At 43.1% G+C, this 24,658-nt stretch overlaps 2 protein-coding genes across 8 annotated transcripts in view; one reads left to right on the forward strand and one right to left on the reverse strand.

The window, feature by feature from the left end:
* Positions 1-10,409, forward strand: part of pcsk5a (proprotein convertase subtilisin/kexin type 5a) — a 31,639-nt gene extending 21,230 nt beyond the window's left edge. For 2 of the 3 annotated variants that reach the window (XM_037118058.1, XM_037118059.1), the window contains 10 exons: positions 587-670; positions 767-965; positions 2,309-2,523; positions 3,027-3,269; positions 4,710-4,946; positions 5,049-5,226; positions 5,840-6,057; positions 7,951-8,051; positions 8,482-8,704; positions 9,420-10,409. In XM_037118058.1, coding sequence (XP_036973953.1) covers positions 587-670; positions 767-965; positions 2,309-2,523; positions 3,027-3,269; positions 4,710-4,946; positions 5,049-5,226; positions 5,840-6,057; positions 7,951-8,051; positions 8,482-8,704; positions 9,420-9,907 — 2,186 coding nt within the window. In that variant the 3' untranslated portion in view covers positions 9,908-10,409. The remainder of the gene's footprint in view (positions 1-586; positions 671-766; positions 966-2,308; positions 2,524-3,026; positions 3,270-4,709; positions 4,947-5,048; positions 5,227-5,839; positions 6,058-7,950; positions 8,052-8,481; positions 8,705-9,419) is intronic. The other variant, XM_037118060.1, reaches the window with a different exon arrangement.
* Positions 10,410-10,510: 101 nt separating this feature from the next.
* On the reverse strand, positions 10,511-23,581 carry prune2 (prune homolog 2 with BCH domain). 5 transcript variants are annotated; one of them, XM_037118159.1, is made up of 11 exons: positions 23,494-23,581; positions 20,688-20,754; positions 20,379-20,579; positions 20,056-20,232; positions 16,954-17,056; positions 13,546-13,677; positions 13,313-13,399; positions 12,629-12,727; positions 12,484-12,522; positions 11,975-12,025; positions 10,511-11,857 (listed from the first exon to the last, which is right to left on the reverse strand). In XM_037118159.1, the coding sequence occupies exons 2-11, from the start codon at positions 20,740-20,742 to the stop codon at positions 11,824-11,826; spliced, it is 978 nt and encodes a 325-aa protein (XP_036974054.1). In that variant the 5' UTR covers positions 20,743-20,754; positions 23,494-23,581; the 3' UTR covers positions 10,511-11,823. The 5 variants fall into 5 exon arrangements, with proteins under 5 accessions (XP_036974054.1, XP_036974055.1, XP_036974052.1 ...); XM_037118160.1 differs by lacking the exon at positions 23,494-23,581 and adding an exon at positions 23,411-23,429; XM_037118157.1 differs by lacking the exon at positions 23,494-23,581 and adding an exon at positions 23,291-23,351 and having other exon boundaries at positions 10,511-11,854.
* Positions 23,582-24,658: the final 1,077 nt, after the last annotated feature.

Here is a 24,658-nt window from a genome sequence, read left to right on the forward strand (position 1 = left end):
TCATAAATGTGAGGGAAAGTTGAAAATATGAACTGTATGTATGCTAAATATGATGGTTAGCAGGCTATTGAAAAAAGGGGGAAATAGCTAGCTGGGTCTGTCGAAAGTTAAAACCACAACTTGCACATGTATGTAAGTAAATAAGAAATTATTTTATGAAAAAAAATTCTAGATCAGACATCATAATGTATGTTGAAATAAAAGGTAAAAGAAGAAAAATAAGATACAAAATGTTAATAGGTACAGTTTAAAGGTGTTTGTAGCTAGGCTAAACTAGCTAATTGCCTGCTAGCTCTGACTTCATATTTAGCACCCAAACAGTAGTATAAGTCTTCTCAGCTCAACTCTTGACAACATTTGTTTGTCAAAATGTCAAAGTATAGGCCATGTGAATTGGACGACCAGCACTATTGCTGCAATATATCTTCCAGAAATATTTTTTTCTGCTTTTTAATGGATGGATGGAGAGAATGTGTGCCATCGTTAGCCTGTACAGTGATGCGTACTATAATGATCCTGGATCAGTGATCAGTTTCCCTCATGCTGTGTCTTGCTGTTATGACCGTGTCATTTATTCAACCTCCAGATGACGGAGCGTGTGAGGACTGCCACCCGTCCTGTGAGTCCTGCTCTGGAGAAGAGAAGAATCAGTGTACGAAATGTGCACAAGGTCAGTCAGTCAGTCACGTAGCCCGCAACAGCAGTTTCATATTTTCCTGGTTGCAGCCGCAGCGGTGATGATGTTTGCTCTTTCTCCCTCCTCCAGGCCGGTTTCTGACCACACAGCAAACATGTGTGTCAAAGTGTCCGGGGGGTTTCTTCGCCAGCCGGCTGAGCGGCGTGTGCGAGTCCTGCCCTCCAGGCTGTTTACAGTGTGTGGACGCTCAGCGCTGCAGCCGCTGTCAGAGCACTCGTAAAGCTCAGTATTTCCTGCAGGATGGACAGTGTGTCCAGGAGTGTGTCAGGTGAAGGGTTCATCCTGTCCTGTTTTTTGTTTCATAGTCATGTACATTATTTAATCAGGAAGTTGAGATGTCATTTATAATTTAGACCTGAGTACTGAATGAAAAAACAAAATAACATAGATACATAATGAAAGTGGTAATGTGCAGAAGCGCCGAAGGCAAGTGAGGATTTTTTTTTTTTTTTCTTCTGGTGATCGAAAATCTGATATAAATTGTTTTCCCTCCTGTGTTTATGAAAACTGGTGCAAAAGGGTTTTGTCAAGATAATCTCTCTATTTTTTAATTTTCTATTTCTCTGTGAAATCAAGTGAAAATAAAATCAGGAACTTTTTTTTATATGTGAAAGCAAATGAAAAACCTTTTTTCCAGGAGATTTTAAAATAATGGGGAGTTTTGGCATTTAATTTTTTATTTTTTTTTTTAATCAGTTTTTCCATTCAGTTTCCAAAGTGAATTCTTTTTTTTCATTTGTGAAACTAAATGGGGGGGGTGTGGCAGTTAAACATTTTGTTGTTGTTGTTGTTGTTTTTGTTTTTTCATTCAGTTTAACATTATGGGAAAAAAAATCTTCCCAAAAATATTTTCCAGGAACATTTTTTTTAATGTCAGGAGAATTTTGGTTAAAAAAAAGAATACAATTCGCCCATCGTAAAACAATCATAGCCAAAATCATTGAAACCCAAATTTTGAATTACCTAAATCAAGTTTTAGTCTTGTCTGTTAATCCTTCCACAATATAAGTGTTTACTGGAGGAACATCAGAGGAAGATCTGAAGAGCCAAAAGCAAAATGTGAAGCGATGTCTTTGACGGCCATGATTTTGACATTTCCTGCTTGATGTTTATGCGCCATTAAATTGTGGCATCCTTGATGCTGAGAGAAGAGGTCCTTCATGCTCCGTTGGCGCCGAGACGACCACTTTTAAGTTTTTTTGGCCATGAGGGCCTTTTTTAATTTGATGTTTACTGTCACTGTGGAGCAGTTTTTAAAGCAATACTTCATAACTACGTGATTGTCTGGATTAATTATTGGCGGTCCTCTGTAGACAGGCGCGCAGAGCAGAGCAAAATGTCAGTTGTCTTGTTTACCCCAGCAGCAGCAGCAGCAGCACAGATTCATGACAGCATCTTGGATACAAAATAAGAAATATAAGCAGCCTGACTTGACACATGTCAAGTTTATACTTTCCATGGTCTTACGTACATTTAGTGGTGTGTCTAATGTATGTCTGTTAAGCAGCTTGATGTGATTTCAGCAGAATCTAGATGTTAAGCACGAAAACAAAGAAAAACCTGCATTATAACCCCGGCGTACCTGTATCTGTGTGTCTGCTGCTCTCACAGGGGTTATCCTGCAGGCCAGGTGTGTCGGAGCTGTGCGGCGGGCTGTGCGTCGTGTGTGAAGAACGCCACGCACTGCCTCAGCTGTGAAGAACCTCTCCTCCTACACAAGCGCCAGTGTGTGGACGAGTGTCCTCCAGCGCACACCGTGCGGGACGGGGAGTGCCAGCACTGCCCGTCAGCCTGTCAGGAGTGCAGCCCACTCGGGTCGTGCACAGGTACCGACACACAGTGCAGATACGAGCTGCCGGAGCTTGTCGTGTCTGATCCAGAACGTGGTGTTAGGTCTCTATAGCTCTCTGCACATTGTGTTACTATGACCTGTAAGTGTGGCGTTTGATATTTTTAGCCTCACTAGCGACATGTCTGTAGGCGAGCGCCATTTTGATCCAAACTGGAACACGTCAACGTGGGGGCATTCACAGTACCCTACAGTCACATGGCAGACGTTTTCCTCTGACATCACGCTCAGGGCGAGTTCTGCTTAAAAGAACTTGCTCACAACAGTCACCATGTTCCATTGTTATTGTGAACGTGTCTGCATGCTGTGGACTCCAGTGTGTCACAACAATGTCAGGAATCTTGTGTTTTTCCTCCGACTACTGTGTGCACCAGACTTCTCTTTCCTCTCGCATTCCTCTCTTAAGACTTTAGGGTATAGTTACAAAGAGTTGCACTAAATTGTTCTTCCATTCAGCGCTGAAAGCTGTTCTCTGTGCAGGCTGTGAGGAGTATCACTTTCTCCACGAAGGCCTGTGTGTGCTCGACTGTCCCGAGAGGTTCTTTGAGGACAACGAGCAAAGGGAGTGTTTGCGTTGCCACCCCGACTGCGCTTTGTGCGACGGCCCAAACAACAATGACTGTGATACCTGTGCAGACCCGGAGGCCACTCTGCATAATGGAGCATGTCTGGCAGCCTGCCCCTCTCATACCTATAGAGACGCGTTAACAGGAGAATGTAAAGGTACAGCGGGAACATTAAGTTCGAGTTCTGTTAACTCAGGAAGAATTTGAGAGCCAGGAGTGCACTCCTCTGATCACAACCAAGTTGAGATTCACTGACGTTGTTAATATTATACATTCAGAACTCTTTTAGGCGTGTAAAAATATTCAGAGGTGATCAGTTTCTCCCTAAAACCTAATTTCCTCCCCGCCGATGCAACACATTCTGTCCTGTGGAGCGTCCTTCATGCATCTTCTCAATTATATTTTCTACTATGCCGGAGTGCGTTTCCTGACTCAGACTAAAATAGCATCGCTTTTCAGACGGGTAACAGGCAGCTGTCAAACCTTGAAAACAAAACAGTGACGGCAGAGACAGTTCCCTAGAGAAAGACACATCGCTCTAGTTTTGTTATTCAAAAAAAACAAAAAAAAAAACAAAGCGTGGTGTGTTTCTCCCAGGAAAATGTTGTAGGCGATGCCCACTTTTGTTGCTACATACAGTAGCTGCCAGCAGTAAGACATTTAAAGGGAAGAGGAACATTATTATACTGCGAATGGACAGGCTGGGGGGTTTTAATATTTATTTTCATCTGAGACTGCAGACAGCGTTTTCATGGATCACACTTTGATAACCTAATCGGCATTCCTGGGCAAGGAAAATGTGTTTATATAGCACATTTCATACCCGAAGGCAAAGTGCTTCACAGATAACACAGGCAAAAAGCAGAAAGAGACGATAAAAAAAACAATAAAAACAGGCAAACAAAAGCACACAGAGTAAAAACAATAAAAAGCAAATAGGTAGAAACTAGCAGGTTAGGCGTTTTATTACAGACAAGATAGAAAAAGATATCTTATTCAAGTCGTTTACTGAGTACAGTGAATGTTTATTATCAGCTTGCTTGTAGAGCAACAGAACACATGATCAGGATGCAAGAAAAAACGGTTTGTGTCAGAAATAAAGATGTAATTAAATTACAGACACGTTCAATAAAAAGGCGGATAACTAACAAAATTAAAGAGGACACACACTTGTTATTAAGAGCAGATAAAAGTTGTCTTACTGATACTTGTTCATTTGTTCTAGTCTAATCCAGACGTACAGAAAGTAATCAAGTTGCATTACTTTTATATTGTGATACTTGGATTAGATTACTAACTATGTCTTATTATAGTGTTGTAAAAAGTACACAAATGTCATACTTGAGTAAAAGTAAATATATAAGTGAAAGTTAGCTATACAAAGAGTACTTGAGTAAAAGTTTTGAATATCTGACAGTAAATATACTTTAGTAGTTTTCTGGCAATAAATGTACTTAAGCCACAAAAGCGAGCAAAAGTTAATTATCCAGTCAGTTAGATCTGTTTAAATCTGTGTATACTATTGCCTGATTGATAATTGGACTGTTGGACTATCAGATCCAGTATTTAGCCTGTTTCTTTGGCTTTTTATTTCCAGACTGTGATGCCTCTTGTCTTACCTGCTCTGGGCCCCACGCCGGCTCCTGCACCAGCTGCAGAGACGATCAGAAGCTGGACGGCCACGCTCATTGTCAGCCATCAGCCAACAAGTGCTCGCCTCGCCAGTACGCGGACCGGGACGGGGAGTGCCATCCGTGTCACAAGTACTGCCACGGGTGCTCGGGTCCCGGCAAGTCTCACTGCCTGAGCTGCAACCAGAGACATCTCCTGCTCAGTGAGTCGAGTTTGTGCATGTCTTGGGAGGTTCTCTGGGCCTCTGCGGTTCGTTTTGTTGTTTGTGCAGCCGTGTTGTATTCACATGTGTCTGTTGGTGCAGATGGCACCTGTGTGGCAGAGTGCCCAGCAGGCTACTACCAGGACGAGTCGGGGCAGAAATGCGAGCCGTGCCACCCTTCCTGTCAGTCCTGCGTCGGAGGGCACAGCCACGAGTGCCTCGCATGCAAAACCCACCTATTCCGTGAGGGCAAAGAGTGCGTGGAGACCTGCCAGCACAGGTAGTTTAACCTGCTCACCGTCCAGCTGTGCCGCTCATCCATCACATTAAGTGCGGTCGCGCGAGGTTGTCATTAATAAAAGATCTGCCTGGTCCCGTAATGTCACTGTAGACACTAAAGCACTGCTTGTCTTTAGTTAGCCGGACAGGGGTGCATTCTGGAGGTAGAAGCTAATTTAGCCTGAGATTTAAATAGCCGTTCATGTGGCCTGTAAAATGCTAATTAGACCTGATTTTATTTGGGGTGCAGTGATTGAGAGTGTTAAATTAATGTGCCGTTAAATTGAGGTGCAGTTAAATACTCAGGAGAAAACAGGAAAGGGATACAAAGGCTATTTATTCCTGTGACGTGCCACCCTCTTTACTTTCAGCATATAGTGAGAAAAAGAATATCAGTTAAATTTTATCATTCAGAGCCCGTGTCTGTCTGAAGTGTTTTGTTTTGCCTGCCTTCCTCTTCTCGTGGTGTCTGAGTAGTTACTGTTGTTTATAGCTGTATGTGACTGAGGAGCTGTGGGGAGGAATTTCCTATGAGGACAAACAGAATCTCATCTAATCTCGTCTAATTTAATTGAATGTAATCTATCATAACTTTCTCGCCATCCGTCCCGCAGTCACTATGGAAACACGGCCTCGAGGACGTGCGAGAAGTGTGACCCGAGTTGCGGCGAGTGCATCGGGGGTGGCGAGGACAGCTGCCTGAGCTGCCCCCCGGGTCTCATCTACTTGCGGAAAGAAGGCCGGTGCCTCCCCTCGTGCCCGCAGGGATCCTACCACGACGCAGCGCACAGGACCTGCGAGCCCTGCCACGCCAGCTGCAGGGCGTGCTCAGGTACGGCCGTCCACTCAGCAGTTAGCTCGTGTCATGCAGACGAATACACACACACGCAGATTTACACGGAGGCGATGAGTTATTGATGTTTGTTTTCTCCACGGACTGCAGGTTTGAAAGCCGTGGGCTGCTCAGACTGTGCGATGTTCAGAGCGCAGGTTCATTGTGTCATGTGTCCTTCATTTCAACAATCTAGGACTAATTATGTGAACAATTAAAGTTATTTATCTAATCTAAAGTTAAAGAACAAGGCGGGCAATATTCTGTATTTGTGTTATAGTCAACAAATCTCATGAAAAAGACCAGGAGCAACATTGTGCTGGTACGTCTCCCCAGCAAGCATTGTGAAAATGTCGCCACCAAATTAAAAAAAAATAGTCCCATAGTTTATACTTCCCCAAAGCAGTAATGACAGTGGGGAAAAAAAACAATTGGGAAACTGTGGGGCTGTCAGATGTTAGTGAGTAAATACCATTTTTGCCGATTGTGTCTGTAGGTCGACGCAAATCAGAAAAGAGTCGTTCTGATAGTGTAACTCCAGTTTTGACTGTGAAAAATATGTCCCGACCATGAAACACCTGCTTTTAGAACGGAGTTTGGTTTACTTGTCTGGCCACTCGAAAGGCCGTCAGGAGCAGAGGGTGTTTTAATGTTAATGCCCATCAATGACGAACCTTACAAATAAAGTGGAAGTGGGGCTAAAACCGGCCTACACACAGGTCACACAATCAGCACAGACGGCTATTAAAGTAGTGACAGCTGTCCACTTCAGCGATGTTATTAGTTTACATTAACGTCACACTGGAGAGAGAACCCAAACATCCAAATAAAGTCTTAATGTCAGAATAAGTGACAGATGACAGAAATACATTACATGGACGTTTCAGTGAAGGTAGATGTGTGTGACAGTTTGGTCCTCTTTAATAGAGGCAGACTGAAAGACCCCGATTTCTTTGTTTTGATAGAATTACGCTGAACACAGATCAACAACAATATAAAATGATTTAGTGCCTGACTAGTCATACGATGTTGGCTCTTAAGAGCTAAAAAAGCGACAAGGTGTTATTATTTTGTGCTGTCGGAAATCACTTACCATCAGTCAAATTTAAAAAAGCTCTGTGACCTGACGCATGGACAAAGTACCTTGATAGGCTGCTTTCTTCTATAGCTAAGAGTTACTGAATGGTTTAGAATATTTTTAATGACGTATAAAAACATCTTTTCAATATGCTCTCAATGTACACACGCAAGTTTTTGCTCTCCTTTATTCACAAGTTGAATTAAAAGACTTTGTCCGTGCACACGAAAGGATTATTTCTCTCAGGTTTTGATTTGAAGTTGTTGCAAAGCAGAGGTGTTTTTCTTTGCCAAGATAATCCATCCACCTGACACGTGCAGCAAATCGAGAAGCTGATTAAAAGGCATGAATACTGCATGAAAAGCAGGAGAAAGACCGAAAGGCGTTTATATTTTCGTTGACTTTAGAAAATGTGGTCTCCGTACAGGTATATATTTTCTCTCTCTGCGGCAGCACCGGGGCTCGGTACACTGATTCTGTCTTTAAAAAACAAGTCATAAATGTAAGCCCTCATTTTTATTAAGTTGCCAAACATTTGTCAGTAAATTTAAAGTAAAGGTAAGAAAAAGTAAAGGTGTAAGTAAATAACTCAAACAGTAATAAACAGTGTATTTGTCGAGGGAGTATTTTCAGTCATGTATTTAGTGTAGTGGATAATATTTCCAGCAGACAGCGTGCCACCGAGTGCAGTGGTGCGGCTCGTAAGTACCAGACAAAACTTGATTAAGTGTTGATTTTTGATGTTCTAATGGTATTCTAAGATGCAGAACACCACCAGTCTCACATGGACCCTTTCACTTGTCACCTGTCTGCAGGAGAAGACTCCCAGTCATGTGACTCCTGCTTCCCTGGGTACCTGCTCTCAGACGGCGTGTGTGAGTCCATGTGCGATGTCGGCCGCTACCCCGTAATGAAGGTAAGTTTTTAATTTCGCCAATATCAACTTTTATTTAAAAAGTCCTCACCGTGTCCTTGCTGCGCCAAAATAATTATTAATAATGTTTTGGCCCCAGGTATCATATAATGTAATTTAGACTAACTTATTACTGCACCAGGAGAAATCTCAGGCCGCAGACTGAAAGTGATTACTGTGTCACGATTCCTAAATAAATCTCCTGGCTCGTGCTGTGAGGCAACTAATTGAAACTGTCTGGCAGGTAGATGCATATTAATTGATTAGGCTGAAAGGCAGCGCATCTCTTAAAGTCTTAAGACTACTTTTAGAAATGTTTTGCATGTCTTCAGGAGCAGAGAATCAGCGGTTGTGAGGTAAGATCCTTGCCGTTGCTGTGTGTCTGGGTATGTCGTCTCTCCGCTATCAGTCCTTTTCTCCGGCCCCTCATTAGGGTTCAGGCCACGCTTGCGAGGACTGCGACAGCTCCTGTCTGGAGTGTCGGGGGCCCGGTCCAGCCAACTGCACCGAGTGTCCATCTCAGGCCATCTTAGAAGCTGGAGGGCGCTGTCTGCTTTGTTGCCGCCATGAGGGGGAGGAAGAGGAGGAGGAAGAGGAGGCGGAGGAGGAGGCCTCGACGCAGCAGCAGGACTGCTGTAACTGCACTGAGACTCGAGGTAGGCTGCAGGTCGTGACTGGGATTGAGTCTCTTTTCAGTTCAAATCTGACATTCGGAAAAAAGTTTTATACATATTTTGTGGTTGTGCAGACGACTGATCTGAAGGTTTAACTTCTGAACTAAAAAAAGGTTATTTTGTAGAACCAGTTAACCCTTTCTCAGCAGCAGAAAGTCATATATAGCCTGCGAGGCGAAACCCTGGGGGAAAAGTCTGAAAGTCACTTGCTGCTGCCTGTTGAGCATTTAAAGGGCAACTCCGCCAGTTTCACACATTAAAGTGTGTTAACAGGTCTTGGGGAGTACTACTGCATATGTGAAAAAAGTTGTTTAAAGGCTGTTTGTGGCTCCACAGGAAGCTGCATGTCATCTGATAAATTGTTCCCAGTGATGTCACTCAGTGGCAAAGTTGCATTGTGGGTAATGTAGGCACTAGGTGTAAAGAAGCAGTTCGCTGGGTGAGGATTGCACACCTAGAACACTGTTGGACACCTTTTACTCCACTACATTTATTTGATTACTTCAGTTACAGCTAGAGCCACACCAGCACGTGTTAACATTGATTTCTGTTTGTGGCAATTGGATGAGAAACTGGAAAAACACAAGCTGGAGTCAGCAACGAATGACTAATCGAGCAGAAGAAATGCTTTACTATTTAGACAAAACAGAAACTAGGACATCGGTGTCTAAACTTTCTGTCTTTGTGGGATTTCCAGGCGTGTGCGTCCTCAGCACCAACTTGGCGTTCAGGAACGAGGAGGAAGAGGAGGCCAGCGGTAACCTGGCAGTGTTCATCATCGCCTGCATCCTGTTGGTGTTTGGACTGGTGGCTGTCGTCTTCCTCGTCAGACACTCCCGCTCCAAGAGTGCGCCCCCGGACATCCCTCCCCGAGGCTATGAGAAGCTGGGCTCTGGCGGGGGCTACGGGGGTGGCAGCAGAATCGGCGGCTACAGCTCCTCTTCCTCCGCGAGCTACGGCGGCCGCGCCAGCTCCTCCGGCGGTCGGTTCAAGGAGGCTGAGTTGGTTGACATTGGCGAGCGCCGCTTGGGGAGTAAGGATGACGACGACGACGACGATGAAGACGAGGACATTGTTTACATGGGCCAGGACGGCACCGTCTACAGAAAGTTCCGGTACGGACAGCTGGGGGAGGACAACGAGGACGAGCTGGAGTACGATGATGAGAGCTACACATTCAGATGAAGCACAAAAGAATCTCTCTGTGGAAACACTTCTCCTTTCTCTTCTCTTCCTCGCTCCTCTTCCTCCCTCTGTGCTGTTTATCTCCTCCTGCCCCGAGGGACAGACCCGTTTATCCTTCACTGGATATGAGTTGAACCAAATGAGACATGAGAAGCTATTTATACTGAGCTATCCATTCACAAAATGAAACATGCTGCGGACAATCCAACGTTGTTTTGCATCCTTTGAGTTTTTACATAATTAAGGTTGATTTTCTAGACTTAGTTTGGAGTATAAACTATTCCCACATATATATATATATATAACATAATTTATCATGATCATTTACCAGTTTTGACAGTTTTCTTTAATCACATTATCCGTCTTTGAAATTGTTGTGGTGTTGGATTAAAAAGTTTAAGTTTAATTAATCATTGTTTTCCCTTTGCTTTTTCTTTATTCCCAAGTGTCTGCAGTCATTTTGGAAACGTGGGTTCTGTTTTGAATAAAGCCTGTTAGAAAAGAAAAATGCATCGGAGAACGAGTCATTCGCGACTTCGCAGGGCGGAAAATAACTGACTGATTTGTCGTTTTGCAGCAACGAACAAATGAGACGTAATCAAATCAGACTTGACTCCATTTTTATTGAATTACTAGACAGTGATCCATGATTGCATTTGCACATCCTCAATACACCGAAGTAGAGGACTCATGTGTAAGAGGAACATCAGTTATGTATGAGGGGACATGCACTGATGCACAACACACTCACACACACACACACACACACACAGAAGATATTGTGCTTTACAGAAATCCCATTTTGTATTTTCTTCTGAGGTTTGTTCCTGTTGATCCAGGAGAAGCTGAAGACACGATTCCCAGTTTATGTGTATGGATTTGACTGAAGACACACACTCACACGCACACTAACACACATTTGCAGAGCTAAAAAGACATGCTCTCACACTGCACTGATAACTTGGTTTCATATTTAGAGGTGCAATATGTAAGATTTGGCCCCTTGGCGAAATCATACTGAAAAATCGTGAGAGTAAACCCTTACTGCTGTCGTTAGCTCAGTTAGCCATGAAGCTAGTGGTCAAGATGTTGACGTTAATGCCGCTTGCACAGGATCTTTGGACGGCTATGGGCAAGGGCTAGCTGGTTAGCATGCTAACTTCAGCAAATATCTCTCCAAGAACTGTAGAACTGTCATTAGTTCAACAGTTTTCCACTTAAATTCTTACATATTGCACCCTTGACTAATTCCTCCCCGCTGTCAGATAGACTCTATAAAGTTAAAATATCTATTTTAAATATTTATTTTCCAGTTTCAGAACATGTATTAGGAGTTAAACGCAGTAGTTGGTGATCATCTATGGCACGAGGGTATGTTCAGGCTAAGACCTTTGAGCCATTATTGTAGGTCGCACACACACTAGTCACTTATTTATCTGAAACACAGAGAGTGTGTGTGTGTGACCAATAAAGGGTGATATTATTGCTTCACTGCTTCTCATGCACACAACTACGACACTATAGACTCTACAAATGGATTTGTGCGCAGTGCACTGTCTGGTGTGTAATTGTGTTTTCCTACCCTACCGTGAACAGGGATGCTACTCTGCGAGTGCTGCCAAGCGTCACACTCGACTGTACGGCTCTCCGGACTGCAGGTGGAAGATACAGTAGATGATGCTACAGCAGCCATAAAGAATGAGATCCGAGTGGTTTAAGGGTACCATTTGTAAGTTGTGTTTTCATATTAAACTCCAGTGTCTAATTGACAAACACTGACACACGTACAGACACACACACACACACACACATAGTAGCTTAACAAGCCTTTGCCTTTGTTTTGCAGCTCCAATCCGTGATATACAACAGTGACTTCTGAACATCGAGGTGACCCATCCGTTTAGGATGTTTTTAGTTTAAGAGCTGCTGGCCCCGGCCGCGTCTGGTCTGCTGGAAAGAACAAAACAGAGACATTAAAGGACGGGTGTGTTTATGTACGGGTGACAGACTGCTGACACAAGGCCGTTCCTCTTCCATGTGTGAACTTAAACGTCTAAGAGGACTTACTCCGTTCTGCCGGCTGCTGTTGGCTCCGGTCCCAGCAGAAAACTGTTCATTCTTGAATGGGGGGGGAAGTTGAGTGGTTGTTAGAGCAGAATTTACTGTTGCAACGCGCTGATATTTAGTGAATTTAAAGACGTGCATCTTGTGATTCAATACACAATTTGTCATTCGGAGATTAATGTGTGAATTCTACAGTTTTGTTCCTGCATTCATTATCAGCGTAATAGATCACTCTGCAATAAAGACTGGCTCATTTATTTTACCGTAATGATAAATGAGATAAAGAGATGCATTTAGCATCTTTAGCAACTTTTTTCCTTTTTTTTCCTGTCTCCTTCCTGTAATTGCAAGCATAGCCAAGTCCAATTGGTCCTCATCCAGCAGAAGAGTCCCTGTGATCTAAAAAGTGAGCCATCTGATAAATGAGCGCTCCAGCCAAGGATAAAACTGAGGCAGGGGCCACTGCCTCTACAAGAGGGGGAGTAATGAGAGGCAGGAGAGTCGATGCTTACTTTGAGTTCTCGGCCGCCTCCTTCAGTTCCTTGTCAAGTCTGGAGGTGAGAGTTCAAATGGCAAGACGAAGAAGAAGGCATTTTAAAAACAATTCGGGCTTTGAGGAGGCAGAGGTGGTGCGGCAGTGTTCGGGGGGGGACTCACCTAATGATGCACTCTGGGATCTGGATGCTGTCCATGGGGATGAGTTTCTGCAGCTCGTCCAAACTGGCCACATACTGTATCTTGCTGCTGAACTTGGCGCTGTGATGAGAGGGACGATGTGCACAGAAGACACACACATTAAGAACAGGCACAAGTAAAATCTCAGCGAAGAGAACCGGCTTTGCATCGGAAGAAGACAACAATCCTCCCAATGGCTTCTTGCCAAGGGAACCAGGACGGTGCCTAACTTCTGGGTTAGCCTACAAAAATCATGTAGGTCATCCCTGTAGCAGGCCATCCCTGTCTGCTTTTAATTTAAAAGTAAAACTGCGATAGTTTAACTCTGCTGCAGTAGTCCAATCAGCATGTTAAGCAAGAGTTTACAGGCGTCCTCACAAACCCTGGACACAGCAATGCCTTGAGCTAAAAGCTAACATCGGCACGCTAACACCGTCACGTTAGTTTTGCAGGTGTTTTGTGACAAACAAAAGTATCAAACATGTAAAAAATTCATGCGAATGTCCGAAATCTGATAGCAGTGGTTCAGATACTTCGCTTAAGCCAAAAATATGAAATGGTCATGCTAAAAGGAAAATTATCAATCACCAAACTCTTTAAAATCCATCCTCTGGGGACCCCCTTTACAAACAGCTAGCATGGCAGATAAAAACAGGATAGTCGTACCTGATGAAGGGCTTGGTGATGGCTAGAACGGTCCTGATGAACCACGATGGGTGAAGAATAATGAAGGATTTCAAATTCTTCCTGAGCCTGAAGACAACACATTATATCACAGGTGAGGTATGTCCTCGTTGGAGCTCACTTCCTCTTTCATTTAGAAGACATACAAATCTTTGAGAGTCATGATAAATCATAATCGTCTTATCAGATAACAGGTGTAGGCGATGGGGGCGGACCTTCTGTCAATCATCTGATAGCATTTCTTCAGCCAGCCGAGGCCGGGCATTCTTCTGTGCGGTGTGGCTCCGTTCAGGTACACAATCATGTAGTCCTCCGCCACCATCAGCTCCAGCGTGCTGATCACATAACTGGAGACAAACACACACACACAAAGTTAAACACTTAGAGGCCCAATGATCCTGATCTTAGAAAGAATTAGTTAATATTTTCTTTTGTGGAATACCATAGACTGGATGTATACTCTGCACTTAAGCTACCCTTTTAAGGTGGAAGACATTTAAATTAGAGCTAGAGAGGTGGCAGGGTCCGCCAAATACAGAAAAAGGTCAGTTTGTTTATTTTGTTTGTTTAGGCAAAAAAAAAGATTTAAAAAATCAGATCAGTCAATAAAGCTCTTTCCCTTAAACTTCATGGTTCACCTTTAAGTCAAAAACCAAACAAGACACAATTTCTGATGTTTCTCTGATATATTTTTTACCATGTTCATAATGTAGCCTGTTAGCATGCAGACATTTGCTAATTAGCCTAGACACAAAGTCCAGCTGAGGCTGTCCTCACGGTATTTGATCATAAAAGTGGAAACAACAATTTTCATTTTATTCTGAGGGAAAACTTTTGGACCATGAGCGACAGTTTTTCTCTGCCTCATGCTGGGATAATGCTCTGCTGCTGTGCTGAACGCAGGGAATCTTAAATTGTTTTCATTTCACCACTTCTGAAAAGATGATGGGTGGTGAAAACTCTGGAGGGACATCAGGACGCATTTCAAAGTTAAACAACATATTCGACAACCTGTTAGCAACGTTAACCGCTTCCTTATTAGCGTCACCATTATATCCAATGTGTTTCACTTCCAGGCTGAAATAAATGTGGCCAAGACGTATCCTGATATTTTTTAATTAATTCATGCCTTTACTATCATAGCAACATTAGCTAGGAAGCAGTTGAATGTTAGCTGTTGTCTAATGGAAGCTAACAGGTTCTGATATATGGCTCAACCTCCTTCTAAATTTTCACTAACCATCATCTTTTTAAATGCTGATCAATCAGGAAGTAAAATTATATTATTTTGTTGCCTATGTTTGTACGACTTGCTAACTGGACCACATCCATACGCCATTTGAGCTTCACACCATGAGTAAGAGGAAATGGCTGCGGTGTGAATATAGTTCATGTCTGGCCCAAAATTTGATGATAATCCATGAAATAGCTGCTGACATATTTCCATCTGGACCAAAGTGTTGGACCAACCACTAGATGACATCACCATCCCAATGCTTTTCTATCTCTGTTGTATTTAATGTGGCGTTGGACTCTTTCAGACACTGCCCAGCTTGCGTAACCTATAAGTTCCACCAAAAGAAAAGACAAAAAACATTGTGGCGCAACTCTCTAACATCAAAATGGTGAAATGCAGTAGCAAGAAATGCAGAACTGTGTTTTGTGAATCCGAATGGCAACAATATTAGGAAATACAAGACATGTGCTGTGTTGCTCTGTATTTCAAAAAACCAGCAGCATTTTGAAATAAAAAAAAAAAAAAGAAAAAAAAAACTCTCCTCTGATGTCGGCTTTGAAATATTGGTACAAATGTTGCTCGGTGGATGAGCTGTTTTTGCTTTGAATTTCTTCTTTTCTCCTCTTCTCTGCATCCATCTCAGCAGCTCAATCAGACTTTTACCTTTCAAAAAATCCAATACTCTGATTCAAACCAACCATCTCTCCTTCTCATCCCCACCCCCGCCCCCCATCTTCTCTCCTTCTTCTCAGTCAGCAGGGAACTGTGTCACCTCCTGTGAAAATAAAGTTAACAATATTCTCGTCCGACATAGTTCTCCTAGCTTCCTCAATAACTTCTTGAAACTTCAATGACTTTGGGCTCAGTCTGACTCTCCGCTCCTCCCGATCCAATGTCATTTTCCAGCTTACAAACCAACACCGCTGGTCCACTCTGTTTCATGACTATTGTGATCGTCTCCCACTGACATCAAGCTGCATACCAATGACCACCCAGCTATAGCTAACTCCTCCTCGCAAAGGATTCAGACCTCAAGCCATCTGGCATCGGAAACTGCAGACACTACGGTTTACCTCCTTTCATTTCTATCCAAAAACTCTCAGATATGCCAGCTTACTCAATATCTTTCACAGAACAGCCTGTGGGATCCCAATCGCACTGCCCAAGCACGAAATGCAACCGTGCCAGCGCCACAGTGAAGAAGACATCAACATGGGAAGTCTCTGTGCACAAGATGGGCTATCACTTTGTGTCGATCGCTTTATTTCGAGAGCTTTTTCTAGCTCAGAGAGGCTGTTGCTCGCTTAGTTTGAATTCAAAAAGGACTGCAGCAAGTCTTAAAATGAAATTGAACCTGAGATATGTCTTTATAAGAGTTGACAGCAGGGCAGGCAGCTCTGTGGAACAGTGAAGGCACTGTGTTACCGTGAGCTAAATGCAACAACGTGACAACGCTGGTGTTCAGCAGGCATATTCATCGTCTTAATTTAGTGTGTTTGCATGCAAAGTTTTGCTGCTGGCTGATGGGAATGGAAGAGTTTTTCAAGTGTTTTTCAAAAACTAAAAATGTTGCTAAATGAAAGGCAAAAGGATCATCAGACTCGACACTTTGTCCTCTTGGGACCATGAATGACTACAAGATGGCAATCCAACACAGTCTTAAGCCATGCTAGTGTTACGGTACACAGAGATGGTATTAAAGGTCAGGCACCTTGTCAGTACACCACTTTGGTTCAGATGTCAGTGTTTCCAGAGGGTGAATCCAAACGACTTGGGTGACCCCGTGACTTATTTGTGGCACCACCTTAAGGTTGACATTCATGGTTTTGATTGAAATGTCTCAACAACTATTGTATGAATTGTCATGAAATTTGATTCATTCATGTTCCTCGCGGGATGAACATAGTCACTTTGTTGATCCTTTAACTTTCTCATCAAACACATTGGGTGAAAAACACACTAAACCAAGATGGTGAACATCACACTTGCTAAACATCAGCGTGTTTTGTGAGCATGTTAGCATGCTGATGTTAGCATTTAGCTGAAAGCGGTACAGCCTAACAGAGCCACTTTATTATTAGCTTCTCAGAGGTGAGAGGTGAAACGCCTTCAAGAGCCTTCAGTACCTCTATCGACATATACTAAAACTATAAGTTTCACTGTTTTAGCCACAATATCAGTCGTGACCAAAGTGGTGGATTGAATGATCATGACACTGTTGTGGCTGAGAAGCAAATTAATAGCATTACTGCAAAACCAGACACTGGCATTTCTTAAATACCAAAATTGGACAAATTGTGGGAAATTAAAGAGCGAGCCGGTGTTAAACAAACGGGAAAATCAAATTACATTAAGTGTGTGCTCGTCACTGAAGTGTGATACTCACAGGAAGAGGTTCTCCATTATTTCATGGTAGTCCTCTCTGTTGCTGTCTGGCAGGAAACAGGCTGCGAACACTATGATGGCATTCACTCCGTTGCTATAGTAGCCTGAACAAAAACACATGAAAATAAAAGTAATAAGCGTTAACTTGACCTCGTTCCATTGTTTGGCGAGCTCTTACCTTAATTAGCATAGTTTTCATAATTTGACTGCTCCCATATTTTCCTCTTTTTTTTTGTTCAGTTTATCTGCCAATCTGCATCCCTTTTGTCTGACAGACTCTCCGTCCTGTTTCTCCGCGCTACTTTTCGGATTAATGTAATTTCCTTTTATTCAAAAACCCATTCATCACCAGATTTGGTGTCACTCAGACAGAGGGTCTTTTATCTAAATGACAGCGCCTGTAATATTGAATGTTCAGTGACAGACGTCTCTGTTTCCATGGGACGGCTGGGTTTCAATTAAACCCACAGTGCAGTGGGAGGAAAATGCACTACCGGCTATGGTTACGGGTCTGATTTCCACTACTAATGGTAATATGGCTGGTGCTTATATAAGCCACAGGCTCACTAGAGAGAAAGCCCACAGTCCTGGGGTCTTATAGGGCCCCAAAGAGAGGGAAGAGAGTGAGAGAGATGGGGCCCCCGCCTGTGAAACTAATATAGTGTGACTCTGTGCCTGGCCTCAATTTATGACCTGGGTCCCACAGCAGTGTTAATGCAGCTATACACGGGTAATAAAGAAGAAATTAACTTCTACTGTTTTAGTCAGAGTTGGGCTTTCACAGGAAAATAAAAAAATTCCTTCATTTGGTGTTGCAAAGAGCTGACATGATCTATCAATTAATCAATTAGTTGAACTGACAAAAAAGGCTACTTGTGTAGTGGTACAGTCATTGCTGGAGGAGAGAGTTGGGTGCAGAGACAGACCTTTGGGAGGAATAAACACCCAAAGATCTGGAACCATTCACCGATAGGAGAGATTCCTTTTCTAACCCTTGGGATTAAAAAAGTTGGTTTATCCTCACTCCTGTTTATCAACCCGACTGCAGCAGCGATCCAAGGAGGTGATTAAGTATTGTAAAGTTGACTGACAACTCGAGGAGCAGGGGAGTTCTTTACTTCATGAACATGATGTGTTACAGAGAGGAGAGGGGAACAAGACGGAGAGAACCGGAGTCTCTGGTGAGTGCTGAGTTTGGTGATTGAGGTGAAATCCCTCATGCAAGAAATGTGAATAAACAAAAATGATCCCGCAGTCCAACTCATTTCCCTGACAGCATATACACCATTAGATAACCACCACCAAATTCTGTCTTACGTGACCCAGGAACAACAGCTCACTAGCTTATGTTTCAGTTTTATTTACTATTTTCTAGACTTCCTTCCTCACGGTCCAACTCTGTCCCAGAAGTTATAGTGACAGGTGACCAAATAAAATGCATTCACATCATCGCCACTAATTTATCTGGCTTTTTCCTTTAACTCAACACTTGTTTTAAGAGTTGTTTCTGACAGCAGCAGCCACAGTTCATTAAACACACAAGTCATATTATTGTCAAGTGGCCACTTTGCCAATTTTCCACCTGAGTCCTCCTCTAAAGTGAAGAGGAGGTAAAAAATGTGGAGAGTTTCGTCTCCGATGCCAACAGGATGATGTAAAACTCATCATCTGGCTTCAGCTGCAGCCTGTGTTTTCTCATTCGGGGTTGGCCCACCTCCACGGCGAGAGGAGGCATTTCCAAACGAGACATCATTCTGCCATCTAGTTATCTGAGAGGTGACGGAAGCCAGCTCGCAAACAATAAGTCATTGTGAGTCTGTGCACCAAAGATTAAGACTTTCACAACATGGTGTTACTTCTGCAATCAGATATTCAGGCCAGCTGAGAAGTAAAACAGGAAACTAGCAAATGTTTACTCTGCTCAAACTCTAGGCATCTATATTAATGCTGGAAACTTTGGGTATTTTTTCAAATGGGATGTTTATTTACTTTGATCTTTTCTGGTCTTGTCTAATCTAGTTATGTACCAGCATCACAGACATGCATATAACATCATTTACAATTAATACTGGATATTGTAGGAAGTGTATTAAAGGATAGGTTCATTATATATTTGTGTCATATTTGTTTCTGGTTAATCTCAAAATGACACTTGCATATGTCATTTGAAACAGTTGTTGGTGGTTGTAAATGTTTCTTGTGTCTATACGTGCTGGGAAGAAATCCTTTTTCAGAACAATGATCATTACGTCATAGTGGGGACACAAAATTCATAGTCAGCCAAAGCAAATATGAGCTATTTCCTGCATTTATATAAAAAACTAATTATGATAGAAACGCTTGGAATGTTTTCCGTAACAATAGTAGAATAAGAAATTAATTTGAAAAATGCAATCTGTGATGGGGTCTTCTCGGTGTGCTACATGCAGCCCAGCACCTGAACATTAACCGCTCAACACACCTCCAATATATCTGTGTTTTGGATACGACATTTTAGGGGGCACCAGTGCTACAGTAAAATACATACATTTTATACGAGGTTCTACTTTTGTGCTGGGTTTCACGAAACTGGAGGCATTTTAAACCCTCAAAACAGGGATTTACTTGCATCTATAATAAAAGGAGAAATTCCAGTCAGGCTTTTGCACGGGTCTTTTCAGAATATTATCCATTAATTTAAACAGATTCAGTCATGTTTTTAACTTTAAAATGCCATCCATCCTGTCCACGAAGATAGACCCTGTTGATTATATTTTGTTATTATCTCATAAATTGCTGTGATATTATGTAATAAAATGCTTCACAGGACGATGGTATGTTTTACCAGCCCTGAGTAGAGTCTGATGGTCTTTCTCTTTAAATGCATACAGGCCCAGCAACCTGCCAGCAAAAACATATTCCAGCCTGAGAGGGCTCACCTGAGGCAATAAAAAATAATAATAATTTGCTGTGGAACAAGGTGGTGCTGAAGGCAGCTCAGATGAGCATATTACCAATTCTGATAAACTCAAAGTTTTTCCCATTTTGGAGTTTAGTGACTGGAAGCATTCAAGATGTCTGTAACATCTGTTCTTATGATGAAAAATGGCTCTTTTCTGTTCACCTCCGTGGGAGATGACTCTCATGTAGGGCTCAATGATCTTCATGTTGATGCGGTGCTCCTGCTCCCCGATGACGACAGTCCTCCACAGTTTGCCGTCCTGGCGCTCCTCCTCGGCGCTGTACGTCGGGATTGGATCGTAAGGCTCACTCAGCCCGCTCCTATTGGCCACATTGGGGTCTGATGTAAGAGAGGATCAAACACTGAGTTACAGTTTAATATTTACTGGAAGTTTTACCTTAGAAACGTGGGAGACAGATCTAGAAAATCTGTGATCGAACTGTCAAACGTTCAAACTGGCTGTGCTTTTCTTCTGAATGACCCACCTTCCCAGTCCATTTCATGGTCCGTGTAGTCGAGGTAATCTCCCTCATCTGGAGTATCCAGGTCGTCAACGTTGATGTCGAGATCGTCTGGCGTCTCCCCCAAGTCATCCTCGCTCTGGTCCAGTGACAGGCTGATGCGAGGTGCCGACAGCTTTTTTCTTTGAGTGGCACCTCCTTGCAGAGGAAGAGAGGTCGGAGGGACTAGAGGAAACAGGACGTAAACGCAGTCTTTAACATCAAGAAAAATGTCTTCATATTCACTTTTGAATGACTGTTTAGAATCTAAGCACAATTTTAACTTAAGCTCACCTGGCCTGCCTTCGCCCCCCTCAGAGTTCATTTTGCTCTCTGATGCCAGGTCCATCCGCAGGAGGACCTACAAGAAGACACTCTCAGTAATTAACCAGAGTCGTCGCCCGTAATCAATCAACATTTAATGATCTGCAGACAGGAGTGTTAACCTAAGGTTTGAGTGGAGCACGCCGCTTATTAAATCAAAATGACAACTTATGCCAAACTTTAAAAGGAACAGTTCATCCAAATATGTAAATCAGTCATTATGTACTTCCTCCATGCCAATGGAAAAGACAGGTGAAGCTTCGCAGCCCACAAAACATTTCTGGAGCTTCACAGCAAAACAGCGATGCAGCATTCTCCCAAACAAGTGACGCAGATAGGGACTTGCTTCACAACTTTACTTACAGCTCATCTGTCATCATCCAAGTCTCAAGAAGCCCTGAGATCCCAAGTCGATTTAGAAAATCCACACCTTTTCTGAGCCAAAATATGTAGCACTAAGGCTAGTAGCAATGTAGCTGCTAAGCTAAAAGCATTAGTGCACAACCTTTCTGAAGTGGGAGCACTAGCTCGATTTAATATTGTCTTTTCAAATTAAATTGGGATCAGGGGTTTCCGGAGACTTGGATTAAGCTGGACAAGACATTTTCCATCTTTCTTTCAGTTGTTTTTTTTTACATTTTAAAACACGTTTCCAATCCATTTCAGTTGTTCAGGAGAATGTTTCAAAAAAGTTTTGTGGACTACAAAACTACACCAGACTTTCCAACAGATTCAAATTGACGTATACAACTCCTGACAATTTAAACTACACTACAGTAAATGAAGTAGCTAAAATAAGCTCCGCTAGACAAGCTTCTCTAGAACTGGAACAGAAACTCGATTGTCATCTATTACGTGATCATCTCGCTATCTCAAGATAATAAAACTTGTTTCCTTCAGATATCAAAATAATGAGGTCACAATCTCAAGATAGCGGCACAAACATTGTCTCTGATGAAAAATCACCATCGACTGATACGCATCCATCAAATTTTTCTCAACCCCTAAATATTGATATATGCATTGTTCTCAAAGCTCCAGCACTGGTTGGGCTGTACTAGAAAGCATAAGTACAAGAGGCCCCCCAAGCAACAGAATGTGTTAACACACTGTGTATTGATTACACTTAATCAATAAACCGATTTTAAACTATTTTTGAAGACAGACTTCCGCAGTTATCTGCAAACAGGGAGTTGAAGACTGCTAAGGTGGCGAGGGGAAATGGGAGGATAGAAGGAGGTGGTAATTGGGAAAGATTTTGAGGTTAAAGGTCATCTTGCCCTGTGAATAATCCTCCCATTCGAACTGGAGGAGGAGGAGGATGAGGAGGGGGAGGAGGAGGATGAGGAGGAAGGGGGAGGGATGCTGAGGGGGGAGGAACAGGGCTCGTTACATCATGACAAGCTCATTCTCCCCCACTCCTCGCTGTCGTTTTTCCTAGTGCTGATTCAAAGCGAATGACTGCACGCTCGCCTGAGCACAGATTGGGCTGAGATGCAAATTCACAGTGAGTCACGTGCGAGCGTTCGCATGAAGGAAAAACAAAAAAAAGACAGACATCCTCGTTCCTCCTCGGCACACAACTCTGCCCGGAACAAGGAAGATGTGATTGCATTAGCAGCTGCAACAGAAAAAAGAAAAAACAAATAGAAAAAAAAAACAGCTGATGGGTGTTTCCTTTACAGTGGAGATGACTGTCATGATTATGATCCACGGTAACATGTACAGTACGCGCGCGCACACACACACACACACAGATAAAACATAAAATGACACACGCTGCTACAATTGCAGAATGAGAAAACCAGCATCAGCTGTTATGTGCAGCCTCCATGGAGGATGCTGAGCTGCTTCACATCCACTTCCACAGCACAGTGCTGATGACAGCAGCCCCTCCCTCACACTTGCTTCCTGTCTGCTGGCTGTGTGGGGGGGGAAAAAAACACAAGAACATATCCCTGTTTCTCTTTTCTTTTTATCTCCACACTGCAACATCCATCTACTCACCGCTGCTGGGGCTCGGGTATCTCTGTCCTCTTGCGTCTCAGAGCATGGATGTACATCCAAGTTCCCTGCCTTATTTCCTGCTCCCAGCCTCTCGGTGGAGATGCTCAGCTTACAAACAGCTCACAGCTTCCACCATTTTGTGGTCACATGATCTGGGCCGTTACCAAATAAGGGCGATCACCTGCTATAGCAGCTCTCTGCCACAGCAGCTTCCTCAGGCAAGCGCGACTGAATGGGGGCTATAGGAGGGTGTTTGTGTGTCATTATTATCCTCGACTGGAGGGGATAAACTCATGTGTGTGCGTGTGGACTGCTGTTGTGTTATTACTACCCACGAGGAATGTGGGACTGCTATTAAAGCCTGACTAGTAGATTTAGTGAGCCTGGCTGTGCAGCTACATTTTATTAGCCCTCGGGGTAAAGAAAAGAGCAATAACAATCAGAAACAAGGACATTGCCAGCTCCATGTGCTGCTGATGATATTCACACGCTTTGCTGGTAAAACAAAAAACAAAACAAAACAAAAAAACACGGTGACTGATCCAAAGCAAACACCTAATGCTTACCATTCCACTGTCTATGGGGCATTTTCAGATGTGTCCTTTATATCCTCCACCAGCACTGAACTTTTCAACCCCTTTAAACAAGCAACGCGTAGCCACAAAAGCAGATAAAATCAATAGTACCTAGACAGCCTCCGACTTCCGTGTGGAAACAGGCATTGTTCTCAGCTCAGGTCTAACCTCGCTGAATGCCTCTTTTCACTTACCACTGCTCAGTCCCAACAGTTAAGACAGGAAGACAGAGCAGCCTGCCCAGACCTTCACACATTGTGGACCGTCGTTAGTACAAAGGTTGTGACCACGCCTGGAGAAAGGGAACGCGCCAGAACAGCCTTTGGTTACTCATTGCCGTGCAGCTGCAGTTATATATCAGGAGCTGGATCTCACTTTTCTGAAACCTATTTACGTATTTGGTTAAACTTTATAACAAACATTAAAGCAACATTATGTAACATTTTTATACCTTAAAATAACGTCTTCAAGGCCTTGTTGATGGTTCAGTGTGTTGTAATAGAGTGAATGGTGTCTCTGTCTCAGCCGCTCCGCCCTCCTATCACTTGTTTCTGCACTATTATTAACATGTTATGGTGTGATGAGTTTTGTTAGTAGCTAGCTCGAACATAACGTCTGACAAACTGTTACAGACCTACAGAAAAAAAAGCCAGTTTCTACATAATGTTGCTAGGTGAGTTTATGGATAATTACACTTTTGTTAACCGTTGACAATTAAATGCTTTATAAACAATTTATCGTGCAATTGTAAAGGTTTATAAAACAAGACTTGTGTTTATTTTTACCCAGGTCCACACCAACAGAAGCTCCTCTCTCCTGCACAAAACACTGCTCCTGAAACGCCTCGTCAGTTGTCCCGCCTTTACTTCTAACTTTGTGACATCACACTACATCGAGCACGTCACATGCTTTTATATAATTTATGCCGATACTCACGGTAGAAGTGATGCTCACTCGAGGATGAAAACACGACAGAGCTGGCAGGAGACACGGTGAGCAGTGCTGGATCAGGCGTGTGTGAACTGACCAATCAGAGCCGGCTGGGTATTTAGGAGGAGGGCCTTAAAGAGACAGGAGCTAAAACAGAGTGTTTCAGGCAGAGCTGCTCTGTGAGAAGGCAGAGTAAAACACTTGGTTGTGTTAACAAGTTGGCAGATTTTGCAACTCACTGATCCAGAAGAGAGACAGCTGGTTTTGAACCAGAGGAAATACATATGTGTTCGGAAACAGACTCGAGTGCTGTCCGTTGAATACCCGTCAGTTCACATTCTTCGCCTCCTCCATCAGCAAGGCTCTTTTTCTTTTGCAGCATAGAGTTTCCACAGTTACTCCAATTATTACATGGGTAACCCGAAGACA

Source organism: Acanthopagrus latus, chromosome 12 (assembly GCF_904848185.1).
Source record: "Acanthopagrus latus isolate v.2019 chromosome 12, fAcaLat1.1, whole genome shotgun sequence".
NCBI lineage: Eukaryota > Metazoa > Chordata > Actinopteri > Spariformes > Sparidae > Acanthopagrus > Acanthopagrus latus.